At 43.9% G+C, this 19,068-nt stretch overlaps 1 protein-coding gene across 3 annotated transcripts; it reads right to left on the reverse strand.

Annotated features, from left to right (window-relative positions):
- Positions 1-1,549: 1,549 nt before the first annotated feature.
- Positions 1,550-18,625, reverse strand: LOC110488409 (proton-coupled zinc antiporter SLC30A8). 3 transcript variants are annotated; one of them, XM_036970986.2, is made up of 9 exons: positions 18,345-18,625; positions 14,387-14,469; positions 9,024-9,190; positions 8,696-8,842; positions 7,899-8,052; positions 6,825-7,152; positions 3,762-3,867; positions 3,339-3,473; positions 1,550-3,091 (listed from the first exon to the last, which is right to left on the reverse strand). In XM_036970986.2, the coding sequence occupies exons 2-9, from the start codon at positions 14,458-14,460 to the stop codon at positions 2,946-2,948; spliced, it is 1,257 nt and encodes a 418-aa protein (XP_036826881.1). In that variant the 5' UTR covers positions 14,461-14,469; positions 18,345-18,625; the 3' UTR covers positions 1,550-2,945. The 3 variants fall into 3 exon arrangements, with proteins under 3 accessions (XP_036826881.1, XP_036826882.1, XP_090084688.1); XM_036970987.2 differs by lacking the exon at positions 14,387-14,469 and having other exon boundaries at positions 18,345-18,607; XM_090228562.1 differs by lacking the exons at positions 14,387-14,469; positions 18,345-18,625 and adding an exon at positions 13,883-14,091.
- Positions 18,626-19,068: the final 443 nt, after the last annotated feature.

The following is a 19,068-nucleotide window of genomic DNA, read 5'->3' on the forward strand; positions in this document are numbered from 1 at the left end:
GAACCTTTCCCCTGTGTACATTTGATCAATTCATGTTATCAGGGTCTGATTTTCGACAGACTGATTGAAGTCTCCCTTTTAAGGGAGGGTGAGGCCAAACCAGAGATGTGTATATGATACTGGGTCAGTAACACTAAAGGGACCCTTGAGACCCAAGATGGCTGATCCATTGCATTGACGGCCTACAGCTGCACCAGACTGGCTGAAGGTCGAGGAGGGGACAGGGAAATGAAAAGGGATCAAGGTGTGCAAAGAGACAATGGATCCACTGAGTGCTGTGTTGCTGAGCAACCCGTATCCTTATCAGGAACTATAGCAGAAGGCAAAAGGGCAAACATGGTTATTGACAACAGTAGATTTTATTCAAATCAGTATTTTAAATATAAGGACGGTTTTGTTCTCTTAATTATTAGCATCTAACACCGTGCGGTTTCATCTAATGTTCTTTAAACGATACAGTGACCACCATTTCAATATAGACACTTAAACCATTAAGCACTCAAATTACATTTTAATATGTGGACTTACAGTAAGACAAAAACATATATAAATATAATTCATGGTGCAACACTTTCAAGCCTGTGATCAGCTATGGCACCCCATCCCTGATCTCTTCAATCTTTACTTCTTTGGGAATGTTGGCACAGAGGCACTTTCTTGTGACTATAGAATGACCACCTCAGCTTTCAGAGATAAACAAACTAACCACAACAAAAGGGGTAAAATACAAAGCAGGATCAGTGAGTTAGCCAGCTATCTTTGATAAACAACCCCAAATAACTTATTGATTTTCCTGGTTCATTTCTTAGATATGTGTTTTTGGTTGGTTGTTGAGTCAATTGGGGGGGGGGGGGGTAAATGATCTAAACTTGTAATCATGGTCGAATTATTAAAAACTCTCCAACCAATGGCAAAATGTGTCGCTGTAAAACTGCTACATTTCCTCTCCACCCCATGACAAAATGAGTAGAATTGCAAGAAATGTGTTATAAAATTGCTAAATCTTCTCTACACCCCATGGCAGAATGTATAGAATTGCGGGAAATTAACTCTATCTTAACAAACCTAACGCAATCGTCAATCTAAGCGTTGGCAGTAGCGCTATAGGTTCGAGGATGTGTCCAAAATATTTTTGCTATTTTTACAACCACAACTATTTGCGCAGTTGCTGGCGGTGGCTCAAAAGGGCTGGGATTTGATGAATAAATAAGTTGTGGGTGTGTTGAGGCTTGACCCCCTCACTGGCCAATCAGAACGTGCTCCATGGCTAAATATGTGGTTGCTTCAATTTGTGTATATACAGTCTTGTATATATTATCTTGGGATCAACTCAAATTCCAATGTTAGTCCACTATAGTTTGTTAAACAGCTTACAGAAAGAAAATAACTAAATGTAGATCCCGTATTTGCTAAACTTGAACCTGTTAGCAGTCCACATTGTTGCTTCAATAGCATTCGCACTGATTTAGGGGCTAGGCCTACTGTAAATTGCATTATGGCTGAGCATGGACATGCCAAATGTTGTCAATAAGAAAGATTAAATTCACACTGAAAATTATAATGAGTTTGTTTTAATAAAATTAAACAAAAAGCAAGAAATCTGTTTTATTTTTTTTCAACAATAAATGCATGTCAAATGTAATGATATCACAAAATCACCATCATAAAAAAAAAAAACACAACGCATTGCTGTTGAAGCAGCCTTCGCTATAGTAGTTCTAGGGTAAGGGTAGTCTGTGGAGGGCTTGGATTTTTTTTTTAAAGTTGAAATGGAAAACAAGCAATTGTTACATGAAAATAACTTCTAAATACAATGTTCACCGGTATTCACAGAGGTTCTCATCTCTCCTTTCACGATGGACATGGACACATGTAGCCTACATCAAGGAGGGAGTCTTACATACGTCCAAAGCATGGCTAAAATAATGTAGGCCTGCCTACAATGCACAGATAAAAAGGGAATGTCAGCTCACTGTTTTGCTCCTTTCAAACTTGATACAGTATTTTAATAAAGCTTGGGTGATTAAGATTTATTTCCAAGCGGTCTCACGAGCCAAACCCTTTATCGACGGTCTTGTCTAGCCTACTTGATTACATTGGTCAGGACAAAAAGAAAACAGCCTTCATTGAGAGGGGAGGCTATGCTTGGTTTTTAATCAAATAAAATGGGGGAAAAACACAAACGTTTTATGTTTCTCAATACGAAGTATACAGGTACCAAATCACATCTTGTTCCATGTTCATGTGGGCAGTGTGCGCGTCACGGCTGGATAGGCTGTGTTTCAGCTGTCAAAATTCATACCATAACCAACTGCGTTACCATTAAAACCAGCTTTTGATCGGTCTTAAATATCCCTGCCAGTGCCGGCTGAAATTAGTACTTTGGATCATGTTTTTAAGGGCACGCCTAAAATATTTACACTCCTCCCATCTGAGCATAAGCATGCTGATGTTAGACGTCTAAATTGTGACGAAATTGCAAACTAACTTGCGTATGACACTAGCGCCTCCTTACCGCCAGCTGAAAATAGAGCCCTAAAACATTGAACCTGCTTTGTAGTATACCCCTCTGGTCCAATATCCATGATTGATCAGCCAAAAGCAGAGCCTGAAGTGGACTGAAATATGTGCCGGTACTCCTCCAGAGAGACACTGCACTGCAAGTTGTTCGCTGTAACATAGAGTCAAAAAAAGTTGTGTTCTATTCTATTTGGAGTGCTGTTTATATTAAGGTGCCACAACGCCGCAATATTTTAGACCGCATTCTATCAAATGTGCAGGAACTCTAGCGGTACAAATGTGAGGTGCGAGAAATCAGTTCCAATATGTTCCTGGTCCACTTGCCAAAAGGGTGTGTCCAGGCTACAACTAAATCCTGGTTAGGTAGCTTAACTTAGCCTCATTCCTCTGGGCTCCTGGCCTCTCCCATGGGCTTAAACAGGTGTCTACATTTTGGGGTCCTCACACAGACTACACCCAGGCTTCTGGTCGGCCTGCTGTTCCAGCTGTAAGGTGACTGAATGAAAGTTGTAGTTGGAGAAGCAGGTTTGGGTCATCTCCCTTAGGACTGGCTGGGCATCCACTATGTCATCTGTGGAGGGAAAGGAAATGCAACTATGATGACACTGACCAACTGACAATTTCGCAAGTCACTACGGTCTGATCAAGTCAAGTCACAAGCAGTGCACACATATAGTGGAAACAGCAGTGGCATTTCCGCAGAATGTTTCATTCTCGGGTGCATGACAAGCGAAAAAAAAGTGTCAGGGACACAATAAAGCCATCATCACATATGGGAGTTGTAACATAACAGGAGATTACTGACAGCCTACACTCACCTATAGCCACGTGGGCTGAGAGCACCGTCTGGTTCATAGTCAGGGCCCAGATATGGAGGCTATGGACAGACTTCACCCCCTTCACTGCCAGCAGCCGATCCCTCACCTCACCGTGCTTCACTCCAGCTGGGGTACCTGGGGAGAAATAAGAGAGGGAGGGAGGGAAAGAGAGAGAGAGATGGATTTCATTACACGCAAACGCACACACAGAGAGGGGGGACTGGGCACAAAAGATGGGCCTCTTGGGCAACTTTTGGGCAACGCTTGTGATCATAAAAGTTTTAGACATGTTGCAATCGTCAACTCTTGCACAAATCATATCCTTATGGCTGTCATCCCTATAAATCATTCCTCGTCTACAATAAGACGTCTACTTTGACATAATCCCGAAACAGGGACGATAGAGAGAACTCCCCGTATTACCTTCCATGAGGACAAGCAGGATGTCTCTCATAATGGTGATGGTGGTTCCCAGGACAAACATGGAAAACAGGAACGTACAGATCGGGTCAGCTATCTTATACTCAGGCTGTGGGAAACAAAGAGAAAGCGAGAGTAAGGACCGTAATCATTACATTGTCATTGCATGATCTATTTTCCGCCCAATATATTTAACTTGAGTTAAAAGACATACTTGTGGGAAGACATACTTGTGGTAATACTTGTGGTAAAACATACATCTCGATCTCACGTTAGAAACACATGAACGTTTGTGCTTGTACAGCATCACAAAAGGGATCATTCTATTGAGGATTGCCTGCTAGCAATATCAGTTAAAAAAAAATACATCAATCTCTAGCTTTGGAGTTACCTTTGAGAACATGACGCAGTAGATTTCAGTGCCTACGGAGGTGCATGCTCAGCACATGAAGATTTTGAGAGATTATCACACACAGGAAGGAAGGGGGGGGGGGGGGGGAGTCTAAAAGTCACACTGGACTTACTGTGAAATTAACAGTAAACTACGGTAACAGACGCAGAGTGTACCGCAATGATACTTAATTAATTTGTCGAGAGTGTCATTTTTGCAGCCTCGGCATGGGGCACAAGGCAATAAATCCCAAAGTGGATAAAGTCAACAATTTATAATACAGTAAATTGCCGCTAACTAGAAGTTATATGATCTTCCATCAATTACTGATTGATTCTTTCAATTATTTAAATTCCATTGTGTTTTGCTGAGAGTTTTCAATAGTATTTATGTACAATTTATGCAAATTCAAAAATACTTTAACTTAATCTATGAAATTAGACTAATAACCTAACGTTGTCGGGGCTCTATTTGGGCCACTCTTTGAGCATGTGACATATTGTATGTTTCATTCTAATGCAATGAGTACTCAGCTATCTAAATGACCCGATCAAAAGGACATTTTACGAAAGCCAGGAAGAGTGTGTCAACACGAACATCCGCCTCATCCTTATCTAACATGCCCATTGTGCCTCAGTCCTAATCTTCTCACCCCTTCGCCCTCTCCACCCCAGTTGACCACTACCTCCCCCATCACCCCAGTTGACCACTACCTCCCCATCACCCCAGTTGACCACTACCTCCCCCATCACCCCAGTTGACCACTACCTCCCCATCACCCCAGTTGACCACTACCTCCCCCATCACCCCAGTTGACCACTACCTCCCCATCACCACAGTTGACCACTACCTCTCCATCACCCCAGTTGACCACTACCTCCCCCATCACCCCAGTTGACCACTACCTCCCCCATCACCCCAGTTGACCACTACCTCCCCATCACCCCAGTTGACCACTACCTCCCCCATCACCCCAGTTGACCACTACCTCCCCCATCACCCCAGTTGACCACTACCTCCCCCATCACCCCAGTTGACCACTACCTCCCCCATCACCCCAGTTGACCACTACCTCCCCCATCACCCCAGTTGACCACTACCTCCCCCATCACCCCAGTTGACCACTACCTCCCAATCACCACAGTTGACCACTACCTCCCAATCACCACAGTTGACCACTACCTCCCCATCACCACAGTTGACCACTACCTCCCCCATCACCCCAGTTGACCACTACCTCCCAATCACCCCAGTTGACCACTACCTCCCCATCACCACAGTTGACCACTACCTCCCCCATCACCCCAGTTGACCACTACCTCCCCCATCACCCCAGTTGACTACTTCCTCCCACATGACCCCAGTTGACCATTACCTCCCCCGTCACCCCAGTTGGCCACTACCTCCCCCATCACCCCAGTTGACCACTACCTCCTCATCACCCCAGTTGACCACTACCTCCCCATCACCACAGTTGACCACTACCTCCCCATCACCCCAGTTGACCACTACCTCCCCCATCACCCCAGTTGACCACTACCTCCCCCATCACCCCAGTTGACCACTACCTCCCCATCACCCCAGTTGACCACTACCTCCCAATCACCACAGTTGACCACTACTTCCCAATCACCACAGTTGACCACTACCTCCCCATCACCCCAGTTGACCACTACCTCCCCATCACCCCAGTTGACCACTACCTCCCCCATCACCCCAGTTGACCACTACCTCCCCCATCACCCCAGTTGACTACTTCCTCCCACATGACCCCAGTTGACCATTACCTCCCCCGTCACCCCAGTTGGCCACTATCTCCCAAATGACCACTACCTCCCCATCACCCCAATTGACCACTACCTCCCCATCACCCCAGTTGACCACTACCTCCCCATCACCCCAGTTGGCTACTACCTCCCAAATGACCACTACCTCCCCCATCACCCCAGTTGACTACTTCCTCCCACATGACCCCAGTTGACCACTACCTCCCCCGTCACCCCAGTTGGCCACTACCTCCCAAATGACCACTACCTCCCCCGTCACCCCAATTGACCACTATCTCCCACATGACCCCAGTTGACCACTACCTCCCACATGACCCCAGTTGATCACTACCTCCCCCGTCACCCCAGTTGATCACCATCTCCCACATCACCCCAGTTGATCACCATCTCCCACGTCACCCCTGTTGATCACCATCTCCCACGTCACCCCTGTTGATCACCATCTCCCACGTCACCCCAGTTGATCACCATCTCCCACGTCACCCCAGTTGATCACCATCTCCCACGTCACCCCAGTTGATCACCATCTCCCACGTCACCCCAGTTGATCACCATCTCCCACGTCACCCCAGTTGATCACCATCTCCCACGTCACCCCAGTTGATCACCATCTCCCACGTCACCCCAGTTGATCACCATCTCCCACGTCACCCCAGTTGACCACTACCTCCCACGTCACCCCAGTTGACCACTACCTCCCCGTCACCACAGTTGACCACTACCTCCCACGTCACCCCAGTTGACCACTACCTCCCACGTCACCCCAGTTGACCACTACCTCGATGACCCCAGTTGACCACTACCTCCCACATGACCCCAGTTGACCACTACCTCCCCCGTCACCCCAGTTGATCCCCATCTCCCACGTCACCCCAGTTGACCTCTGACCTTAAAGAAGATGATGATGGCGCTGACCAGCACGCTGATGCTCTGGAGCAGGTCTCCCACGACATGCACGAAGGCAGCGCGCACGCTGGCGTTGGCCTGAGGTCGTGACCCCGCCGACTTCTGCTGCTGACCGTCCACCCCATTGTGCTGCTCCACGTCGCCATTTCCATGGGAATGGTTTTCTTGGTTACCGTTACTGTGCGAGTGGCTGCTCTTGTGGCTGTGCCCATGCTTGCTCTTGTCGTTAGTGCTGTGGCTGTGGCCGTGCCCACTGCTGAGGCCCCCGTGGCTGTGCCCATGCCCAGACTGGTGCAAGGTGAAAGCCATACTGCCCACAGGACATTCAGAAAGACATAACATATTAAAAGCATTGTTATTAGGCATTATAAATGCTCATATATGTTTACAACACATTATGAAGCATTATACATGGATGCTTCCTGCTTTCGAAGATGTCTGTAGGCTGTTTACGTGACAATACCTGTATATCTACTTGCTACTGTTGAGTAACACTGCTCTACAGACTATCAGTAACATTTCAACTAACTATCTACTAACCATAACCCTAGCTCTAGCTCTAACCCTAATGTTAACCCTTGACCTTATTCTAAACCTAACCCTAACAGTAACCTTAGCAAGCAGTTGCTTATTAACAGACAGTTTGCTGATAGTATGACCATCTGTAGAGCATCTACAGATGGAAAATCTAAACTATCCAAATACTGTGGTTTGATTTTCACCTGTGAGTCACCAATATCTAGCCCTAACGGGGAACCATTAACAACACAGAAATACTACTTACAGGGACTAAAGCCCACGGAAATCCACGTCACTTTCTCAGCTTGTCTGTCATCCGTAGTCGTCATTTGTAAACACTACATTAGTCATGGTCACAGCAGACTATGTCAATTCCAAAGATGAAGTCAATTCATGAATGGAATTTAATTTAATTTAAAATTCAATTCAGGAAGTGAATTTCAGCTCAGCCACTGAATTGAAAAGGAAATGACCCCAGCCCTGTTGACTGTGACAGTCCGTAACGAATGGGCTGCGTTTTGGCGTCGGTGGACTCACATGATGTTTGCCAGCACAGCGCAGCCTGAAGTAATGAGCATGATGGTCCCCTCGATCTCATAATTATCGCTGATGAGGCGCTGCACAGCCAGGTAAACCAGCACACCTGTCACCAGCCAGATGGTCACCACCGAGAGGAGAGCACCCAAGATCTCTAGAGGATAGAGGGAGAGGGGACACACAGGAGAGGAGAGAAAGAGAACACGTGACGTTTTAATCAGAGACCATAGTGAGAGAAATGTGATGGGACGGATATATTACAGTAAAGAGCTGCAGAAAAACCCATTTGATATTTCCAGCAGTGCCAAACGTACCACATAGTGAGAGCCAAGAGGAAAAGGTCTCCAATTAGAGACCCAGGTAGCCTAGTTTTACAAAACTCTAGTTGAAACGTGAATCATTGTCCTATGCACAAATATTCGCCTGAAAGCGAATCGATGCATCTAATGGTATCTGATTTTTTTTTTTTAAGAATCTACTGCCAGGTTCCTATTGTAAAGGCCATGATACATAAATCACAATGCTACAAACAACCGTAGGAATGCTATTCTATAAACACATTAAATTACTCCACTTCAACTTACTTGTTCCTGAAAGGGTATAAAGCACACGCATTAAGTGGATCATGAGATTGGGATACAGCATGTATTGATTATTGATGAAGATGGCAGTGATGATGAGGGTGAGCATTTTATGATAATGATGATCATGATTAAGATGAAGGTGATGATGATGATGATGACGATGATAAAGACAAATAATGACGATGATGATGATGATGAGGCTGATGATCTCACCTGCACGATGCCAGCCATAGCTGAGTGTGCGTGTGGCGGGTCTGGACGAGAGCCACAGAGACACCAGGCTGATGATGAAGCTGGCGAAGTCTACCAGCAGGTGGGCGGCGTCTGTCATCACTGCCAGACTCCCCGCAAAGTAACCACCTACAGGCAGAGAAAGGGAGAGCGAGAGAGAAGTGAGAGAGAGCGAGAGAGAGTGAGGAGTATGTCACTAACGACTAACCAACTAACTGACTGACTGTTGACTGCCTGACTGAGAGACACAGACTCACTGACTAACTAATTGACAGGCTAGCCAATAGTCATGTATCATTTAACCCCTCACCCAGGATCTCTCCGATCATGAAGACCAAGCAGACAGCCGAGACCACGTAGAGCCTCTTCCTGGCCAACTGCTTCTCCCGCTCCCTGTCCTCCGTAGCTTGGCTGTTGTCATGGCAATGCTTGATGTTGCTGTCCTTCTCCTTCTGCATTATCCCATCTGTGGACACACTGTGCGGGGGGGGGGGACAGGAAAAGAAGACAACAGGCATATGGATTATCCAAAAATTGAGGAGGAGAGGGGGATGAAAAGGGGAATGGGCGAGAAGACGAGAGATGGACGTCGTGAAATTCGTCCAAGAGAGAGGAGGAGAAGGGGGGATAGAATGCAGAGACTGAGGTAGAGCCTGTAAGAATGGCTGTCCCTCTCGTGTTGTGCCCAGAAAGACCAGACAAGCGAGATGGATGTCATGAAAGTCGTCCAAGAATTAGGAGGAGGAGGGGGAATGGAAAGAAGAGAGAAAGACTGAGGCTGAGCAGAGTTTGTATGAAAGGATGGCTCTCTCGTGTTGTGCCCGCCTTGTGTGCCGTTACTTGTTGCACTCAGCTGCGCATTCAGGCACTTCCACAGCCCAAAATGAATTCTCAGTATCGGCACTCAGGCAGTGGCAAAGAAAAACTTCCTACAATTCTACACATTTTGCCATTGGGGCAAAGAGAAACATATGCAGCTTTATAGCTAATCTCATGCTATTCTACACATTTTGCCATGAGGCTGAGAGAAAATGTTGCTGATTTAAAGCTAATTTCCTGCTATTCCACACATTGCCATGAGGCAGAGCGAAAAAAAAAAATGCCAGTTTGTTCATTAACAGTGTAGTGTTAGGGGTTTTCTTTCTCAAAATGGAAATTCTACATCCATTATGTTAATAACATTGTCTGTGATGTTAATTACATTGTATGCATTAAGCATGACATACTTATCTTTTAGTAATATGTTTCTGTCTGTAGTATTTTTAAGTTAGTGAGCGTCGTTAAAACTGTAATAATGTTGTATGTTGTGGTTACAATCCGTAGCATTCCCAGTGCCTCAAGTGTTTTTACTGTCTGCCATAAAGTCAACTGTTGACCCCCTCTTTCCAACACCCCAGGGCGAATACTACCCAAATTGAGTCACCAAATACGGTCACCAAATACAGTCAGTAGCATATACAGTCCACCTCCATTTCAGAGCCTGTTTGGTACATGAAAGGACACCCCTCAGGAAAACCAGGTTGGTAGGGGGCCTTATAAGCTCCAATGTCGACAATTTACATTATCTGGGTTATATCCTAAACTAGAGGCCTTATGAGAGACATAAATTGGTACATTGGGGTCATTGGGGACTTTTATTTTGCTTGATCCGTGTACTACTGATAGTGGTGTAACCCCCCCCCCCACGGTTTGGCACGTACATGAACCGTGGATCAATTGCAAAGTTTAACCATCATAGTGGGAAATACAGTTTCACTGACACTGTTACTTTTCAAAGTAATAATTCCCTAAATCTCGATGCAGAGTCACAGTGAAAAGATAAAGACAAGACAGATGTGTGCTGTGTTTTACTCTGAAGCCTGAAGGTTGATTTTATTATTAGTTTTAAAGCAGTTGCGTGCACTGTTCACGTGAACGGAGCATGTTGAATCCCAATGAATCAGTCCCGGATGCTCGCGTTGCAATAAGCAAAGAAGAAAAATTGACAGCCACGGCTGGCTTCCCTGTCAAATATGAGGACGGAAGAAGGGTGGTGGACAACACCATTACGGTGTGTAGAAATAATGCCACAAGAAAGCCATATGATCATGGAAATACATTGAGCATGGCCACACATTTAAAGCGCCATCACCCTGGTGTGTCAGTGACGGGAGCCAACTCAGCCAAGAGACAACAACTTCTCACCGCGGCATTTAAGCAGCCCTTTGCTGCAGAATCAGACCGGGCTGAAGCCATCACCAAATCTATTGGAATGTTTATCGCTGCAGACATGAGGCCATACTCTGTTGTAGAAAACAAAGGGTTTAAAAATATGGGGAAAGTGCTTGAGCCACGCTACGAAAGCCCCTGGCGCACCCACTATTGCCCAATAGCAATATCCCAATCACCGCAGATAATGCCAAGAACCAAGTAAATGCAGTGATAGAAGATGGACTGGGGCCACAGATAGCTTGCTTTGCACGTGTGGTCAATTTAGCATCCCAAATGGGAATCTCAGGTAACCAGATGAACCGCCTCCTTGGGAGGATCAGGGAGGTGGTTTCCTTTTTCCCCTGAAGCACAACAGCCGCTCGTGTGCTTAAGACCAAGCACGAAATGCTACAACTACCAACCCACAAGCTCATACACGATGTCACAACAAGATGGAACTCTACTTATGACATGTTGGAGCACCATCTTGAGCAGCAGGCAGCTGTATACGCTGCACTGACAGACAAGACCCTGAAAAAAAATATAAAGACATCGTCACCTTGTCTGATGATGACGCGAAAGTGGCAGAGGAGGTCCTCCAGGTGTTCAAACCCCTCAAAACGGTTGCAATTCTATTGAGCACTGAAACGGCACCGTCTGTGTCCATGATCCTACCTCTGAAAACAAGGATTCTACAATCCATGGCCCCAAGTGAGGAAGACAACACCATCACTAGAGATGTCAAGGCTGCCATTAGAGAGGACCTGAACCCCAGATACCCCCCTAATGTACAGGACTACCTTCATAGAGCTACTGCACTGGATCCAAGGTTCAAGTCCATGTCTCACCTAGACCCTGCCCAACACCGGAGGACATACAGTGATCTCACCACTGAGACTGTGGCCACCGAAGAGGTCAAAAAAAATAGTGAATTACTTAAATAAGAAATATAGTGCAGTCTAATCTTAGTCTATGCTATTAGAATCATCAATTTTGGATTTGGAATAATAATGGCTTTTATTAAATGTTTGTGAGTGTAAATGTTATTGCCACAATTATAGTTATATGAAATATGAAAATAAATAATTATTTAGTTTAATAGATCAAGTAATTTTTTTCTGTAGGGTCAAGCCACAGAGCCGACAGGGGGCAGACTCAGAGGCACCTCCTCCACAAAATAATTTGTCCATGAAGAAGCTTCTCAGGGACAAAAGTTTGCCAACACCATCAAAGAGGAGGGGGCATCCTACAAGGCAGCAAGCGGCATTCCAGTGGATGGTGATCCACTGGCATGGTGGAAAAGCAATGAGTGTGAATACCCTCACATTGCCATGATGGCAAGATGCTACCTGGCTGTGCCTGGCACAGCAGTTCCTAGCGAGAGGGTGTTCTCCACGGCAGGGGACATAGTGACTGCAGAGGTCTACCCTCTCCCCAGACAATGTAGACACCCTCATCTTTTTGGAAAAGAATTTGAAGTTATAAGCTCAGCTCTGCTTTGCTTTCTTTCTTTTTTTTTTACATTTCTTTTTGATGATGTGGACACGGGCCATTTTTTTTCATTCACTGTTGTTCAAAGGAAGAAGGTTTCATGCCTCATATTGCACTTTAATTTATCAATTGAGTATTGAATAATTTATTTTAAGATTTGATTTAAACATTGAAAAGTTCCTTGCTTTAAGTGTTCTTTAAGTAATAAAAATGAAAAGCAGAGTTATATTTGTCTCCCTTTGTTTTTTTGTTGTTGTTTTTTGCTAATCTGAAAAATGATCCGATCCACGACTCAAAACCGTGATCCGAACCGTGAGTTTTGTGATCCTTTGCACCACTAACTACTGAACACTGAACCAGTTGCATCTGTTAGGCTAACTGACTGTGTTCAACCTTGTAGCTCCTGGACTATCCTTCCTTTAAATCCCCCACCCAGGGACCAGATAATGGATGTGATGGGAGAGTAGTGTTGGGGAGGAGTGAACTACAGTACATGTAGTTCAACTAGTAATTGAAATACATTTTGCAGTAGCTTGGCAGTAGTTGAATTTAATTCAAATCTTGGTAGTTTTAAGTAGTAAATTACTTATTTTCCATGTAGCAGTCTAGCTAACTACCGGAACTATACACTAGTTTGTTTTTTTGCCAAAATGTGCAAAAAAAATGTGTGAAGTAGGTAAGAATTTCCTTTTTTGGGGGGCAACAGACCTGCCCAATGTTCACTTGAAACATCGTTTTTGTGTTTAATAGGCCAAATTACACATTCTGTTAACATCTGACTTCCGATTAATCTGTTTTGCCAATTTTAGACTATGACATTTCAGATTTAGATATGATCATTTATCACAAATTAGTTTGGATGTGGTGAACTACCTTTTCAAAGTTACTTTAGCAATCAGCAGTAGAAACAATTTTTTAAAAAGCTTCTTCCTCACCCCTGATATGGTAAAAAGCTGAGGGTTGAGGCTGGAGAAATGTAAACACTCTCAAATTCAGGACTGACCATCAATGATATCAAAATTATAGCTTTAACCATGATTTGAGGCTATGTAGTGTGTGTTTACATTTACTATGTTTGCAAACATTGGAGTAAAACAAGCTTATATATTGGATTATGATGGGGGTATGACAGTTGAACTAAGCTCATTAGGCATTTATAAATTATATTCTTCAATAATCAACACTGTGGGAGTGATTACGCCAGATTTGGTGTGGATGCTATTAAATAACTAAAGATACCGTGCGCTCTAAGCATGACAATTAGCCCTAAATTAAGTTTAACATCGCAGAAGGAGCGTGAACTGACTGCTGAACTCCTGTCATACTTACTGCAGAGCAATTGCAAACCTAAAATTGGAACCCGTGCGCAAAAAGTGTTTTACGCATGACTGGGGCAAGGGTAATAGGCTATCTTAGATCATTTAAAAAACTGCGTTTTATTCAATAAATGAACAATGGCAATTCAAATAATATGTCAACGAAACTCACCATGGGCGCTCAACACCCTCCTCGTTCAGCATTGACATCAGCCAAACTTTATTTTCCAACGTCACAAGTTTCAAGAGAGGGGGATTCTCGTGTTCTTGACCCTCCAATTTTGTTCATTCCTAAAGCTAGCACAGAACTAGAACCGTGTGTAAAAGTTTATAGACTATAAATCAGCCAGCCTAGCAGGAGCCCAGGCTGAGTTTGAGTACAGAGGACGCCTAAAAAGGTGAACTCATGGCTGTCTGCTGTATATAAAACATTATTAAAACATAACTGTCAAAATAAATGTGACTGCTTATGAAATGTGATAACTAGGACTAATCGTTCATTAGCACAATAAAATAATAATATCGTCCTATTCATGTGGATATGGTTCAAGTGAAAGAAACATCAACTCATCATCAAGTTGCTCAAGTTGTTTTCAGATATCATAAATGTAAATGACAACATTGAAAACAACAGCCTGACACTTTAAATACACAATAAATAAACGGGATACTTTACCTTTCCATGGTGATGCTATACATGGTGCCTTTCTCCGTGACCAGTTGAGTTTTCTCTGAATCGTTTCTGAACATGATTTCGTGCTTCAGGGATGACAGTAAACAAATAAAACTAGTTACACTATTAACCCCCAGCCAATATATTTAGACGGAGAAATTAAAACAGAAGACAAAATATAAATGCACTCAAAAATATCTATATTTTTAAATGGACTAATGTAAACTATATGTTTTCAGCGTTATCATCATCTAAATAGATATCCTCTCACAAAAGAGGGTAAGTTCCACGCATCATTGTTTGAGTGACTATGCAAGCAGTGTTAGTATTTGAAGCCTTGTGACCATGCACCGTGTGCAAATTTAGCCGCTTGCAGCACCTTCGGGGCAAAAGTTTTTTATTCAGGGAGAGGGTGGGAATTTTAATAAGAGAGCTTCTGTTTCGAAAAAGTAATATTCCTTAAAATAAAGTTTTCTTCTAATCTTAGGAATGTAGGCCGCCCAAATTGAACATGAAGGAAAATATGGATTATTTTATTACAACCGAATCCTCAGCTTTCGCATTTAGCCTCCAGAGTGGCACAGCGTTCTTGCAGTGCTAGAGGCATCACTATGGTATGTCCTTGTCCCATTGCGATCTAGCGACTCCTTGTGGTGTGCCGGGCGCATGCACGCTGACTTCGGTCACCAGTTGTATGGTGTTTCCTCGACACATTGGTGTGGCTGGTTAAGGGCTTGGCAGAGACATGTTTCAGAGGACGTATTGACCTTTGCCTCTCCCGAGTCCGTACAGTAGTTGCAGCAATGGGACAAGACTGTAATGACCAATTGGATATCATGAAATTAGGGAGAAAAAAAGGGTAAAAAGTACAAAACAAAAACAATACTCACCCTCTATTTGGCAAGTCTGACCATAATTATCTCCATCCCCCTGATTCCTGCTTACAAGCAAAAACTCAAACAGGAAGTACCAGTGACGCACTCAATACGGAAGCGGTCTGATTAAGCGGATGCTAAACCACAGGAGCGTTTCGCTAGCACAGACTGGAATATGTTCCCGGATTCATCCAATAACATTGAGGAGTTTACCACATCAGTCACTGGCTTCATTAATAAGTGCATCAACGACATCGTCCTCACAGTGACCGTACGTACATATGCCAATCAGAAGCCATGGATTACAGGCAACATCTGCAATGAACTAAAGGCTAGAGTTGCCGCTTCCAAAGAGCAAGACACTACCCCAGACACTCATAAGAAATCCTGCTACGACCTCTGACGAGCAATCACAGTCAAAACGTCAATACAGGACTAAGACTGAATCTTACTTAAGCCGGCTCTGAAGCTCGTCCGATATGGCAGAGCTTGCAAACTATCACGGATTACGAAGGGAAACCCAGCCGCAAGCTGCCCAGTGACACAAGTCTTTCAGGCCAGCGAAATTCCTTCTTTGTTCACTTCGAGGCAAGCAACACTGAACCATGCATGAGAGCACCACCTGTTCCGGCCAACTGTGTGATCTCTTTCTCCGTAGCTGATGTGAGTAAGACCTTTAAACAAGTTAACATTCACAAGGCAGCGGGGCCAGACGGATTACCAGGATGTGTACATAGAGCATGCGCTGACCAGCTAGCAAATGTCCTCGCTGACATTTTCCAACCATCAAGACACTTCCGAGAGCTGGCTGCCCAGACAAACTGAGCAATCGGGGGAGAAGGGCCTTGGTCAGGGAGGTGACCAATAACCCGATGGTCACTCTGACAGAGCTCCAGAGTTCCTCTGTGGAGATGGGAGAATCTTCCAGAATGACAACCATCTCTGCAGCACTCCACCAATTAGGCCTTTGTGGTAGAGTGGCCAGACAGAAGCCACTCCTCTGTAAAAGGCACATGACTGCCCGCTTGGAATTTTTCAAAGGGCACCTAAAGACTCTCAGACCATGAGAAACAAGATTCTCTGGTCTGATGACACCAAGATTGAACTCTTTGGCCTGAATGCCAAACTTCACGTCTGGAGGAAACCTGGCACCATCCCTATGATGAAGCATGGTGGTCGCAGCACCATGCTGTGGGAATGTTTTTCAGCAGCGGGGACTGGTAGACTTGTCAGGAACGAGTGACAGATGAACGAAGCGAAGTACAGAAAGATCCTTAATGAAAACCTTCTGTAGAGCGATCAGGACCTCAGACTGGAGGGGAGAAGGTTCACCTTCCAACAGGACAATGACCCTAAGCACACAGCCAAGACAATGCAGGAGTGGCTTTGGGACAAGCCAAGGGGTCTGAATACTTTCCGAATGCACTGTATTCCTTGTGTTATTATTTTTCTCTCTGCCCGTAAGCATGCCACTGTTGTATGACAAATAAAATTTGATTTGAAATATTACAGTCGAAATGGTTATCTGAGTGCTGCTTACCTTTTATGTGGAAATTGTCAAATTAAAATGTGGAAATTGATCGAGTGAAAACTGTTGGGGATCTAACCATAGAGATTAATGGGTTTGTGGCTAACCTAGGCTAGGCTAGCCAACATAATAACTTTTGACAAAATGGCGCCTGCTAATGTTCTGATATAGCTCCTCTAATATAATATTGTGATTACTTTCGGTATTTGTTTCAATTGTCCATTGTTGTCCCCAAACTTTTTGCATGTCAGCAATCAAGTTTTCAAGATATGTAACTTTCAAAATACAGACATTTGGCTCCTATGATGTGTTTTGTGTCATATGATGCAAAACGCAGCATCATGTGATGCAAAATGCATCATACGGGACAGATTTCTCCTATATATGGCAACCACTTATCGGATTCCGGGTCACGGAGGAGACGGGGATGGAGGAGTCGAGGAGAGGACAGATTTTTACCCAATGGAGAATTTCCCCATGGTTAGGTTTGAATCGGGATGTGGACATCAACCTTAGGGTTGTGGTTAATGCATGGGTTAGGGTTGCACAGGGATGTGGACATGAAGCCAGGGTTAGGGATAGAGTTAGAGTTAGGGTTAGGGTTGCACAGGGATGTGGACATGAAGCCAGGGTTAGGGATAGAGTTAGAGTTAGGGTTAGGGTTGCACAGGGATGTGGACATGAAGCCAGGGTTAGGGATAGTGTTAGAGTTAGAGTTAGGGTTATGGTTGAACTGAGTCACGGACACGAAGCTAGGGTTAAGATTACTGCTGTAAGTACAGTGTAATAATAATGAGTCATTACAAACAAGAAAGTATGACATAAGCTTATAGATCATTTTCAAAGCATCCGTATATACCGTAGGGTCGGAAATGATTGACACCCTTGATAAAGACGAGCAGTAATGACTATATAAAATGAATAAATCAAATAATGAGCTATATAGTATGCAAAAAGAAAACATTGGGAAATGTTACTATTTTATACTAATGCAATTGCTCAGAGAAAGAGATTTGGTTTAACAATTACAACAACAAAAAATCTCAAAAAGGTAGAGGTGAAACTTATTGACACCCTTCAAGATTCTCATCAATAAATTAGTCAAACGTTTAGCATTTTGGTCCCACATTCCTAGCACGCAATGACCACATGAAGCTTGTGACCACAGACTTGTTGGATGCATTGCAGTTCATTTAGCTTGTGTTTAAGATGATTTTGTGCCTTTAATAAATGAATGGCAAATACAGTATTGTGCCATTTTGGAGACACTTTTATTGTAAATAAGAATAGAATATGTTACCAAACACTTTAATGTGGATGCTACCACGATTACAGATCATTCTTAATTAATCATAAATAATGATGAGTGACAAAGTTACAGGGTCAAAGGTCATACTCCCAAGACATGCTAACCTACCCTGTTATTGGTAAATGTATGATATATAAAGCCTTCATAAATTGAAGTTAGTTTAATGAAGTGGGACCAGAACTTTTCTTTCCCGGCGTGTAAAGCAGGAAATGACCAAAAGGTGGTGATAAGACTCTTCGGCACTCTCACCAAGCCAGCGTTCGGCTGTCTGCAGCAGGACTCTGCTCCTCAGGATCCTGGTTCATTTCTGTCAGATCAGCTGGAGAACCGCATCTTCTTAACAGTTCACTAGATCTTGTTCACCAAGTGCAGGACCACAGCTTTAGTTTAATGTAACAGAAACCCCTTATATCCTGTAAAACTGTAGGTTATCACGTTAAACTGTATTTGTTCTGTAAGAGTCCAGAACGGAGTGAAGCAACAAATGATGTTGGCAACTCGTGTGGCCTAACACATTCCGCTCATTGGAGGGCATGGGGGTGGGTTTCAATGTGGTTCAGTGACTTGCAATAGCTTAGTTCCTCATATTACGCAACATGTCACTGGTTATCTCACATTCACATTGCAGTGACATTAGTACAACACCTACCATCCTTATCTAGAGGTTCTTGCCTCTTTGTGTAATGGCTAAAATATGTAAGACTGACAGTCACAGGTATCCTGAGTTCGAACCCGGTCAGGCTACATGTGGCTACACATGTATACATCTACACACAGGCTACAGTACATGTGTCAGGAGTGGGATGGTCTATCATCTCGTATACAAAAAAAACACATTTGCCTCATGTTACTCACAATATTTGTATTTCTTTTTTCAGTCTGGAGATGCCTTTGTTTCTGCAATTCTAAATGTAGATGCAAACGTGTCAAAGCTATTTTAGTCAATTTGTCTGGATCTGCAGCTTTGTTTGTA

Source organism: Oncorhynchus mykiss, chromosome 30, assembly GCF_057628025.1.
Source record: "Oncorhynchus mykiss isolate SJ-2025 chromosome 30, ASM5762802v1, whole genome shotgun sequence".
Classification (NCBI taxonomy): domain Eukaryota; kingdom Metazoa; phylum Chordata; class Actinopteri; order Salmoniformes; family Salmonidae; genus Oncorhynchus; species Oncorhynchus mykiss.

What these genes read in the sequence shown, in the direction of transcription:
- LOC110488409 (XM_036970986.2), bottom strand. Translation starts at nt 14,460, where the DNA reads ATGTTCAGAAACGATTCAGAGAAAACTCAACTGGTCACGGAGAAAGGC. An exon ending in CATGATCGGAGAGATCCTGG is followed by an intron (nt 8,843 to 9,023) that starts GTGAGGGGTTAA and finishes CTCTGCCTGTAG; the next exon opens with GTGGTTACTTTGCGGGGAGT. An exon ending in GCTGTGCTGGCAAACATCAT is followed by an intron (nt 7,153 to 7,898) that starts GTGAGTCCACCG and finishes TCCTGTGGGCAG; the next exon opens with TATGGCTTTCACCTTGCACC.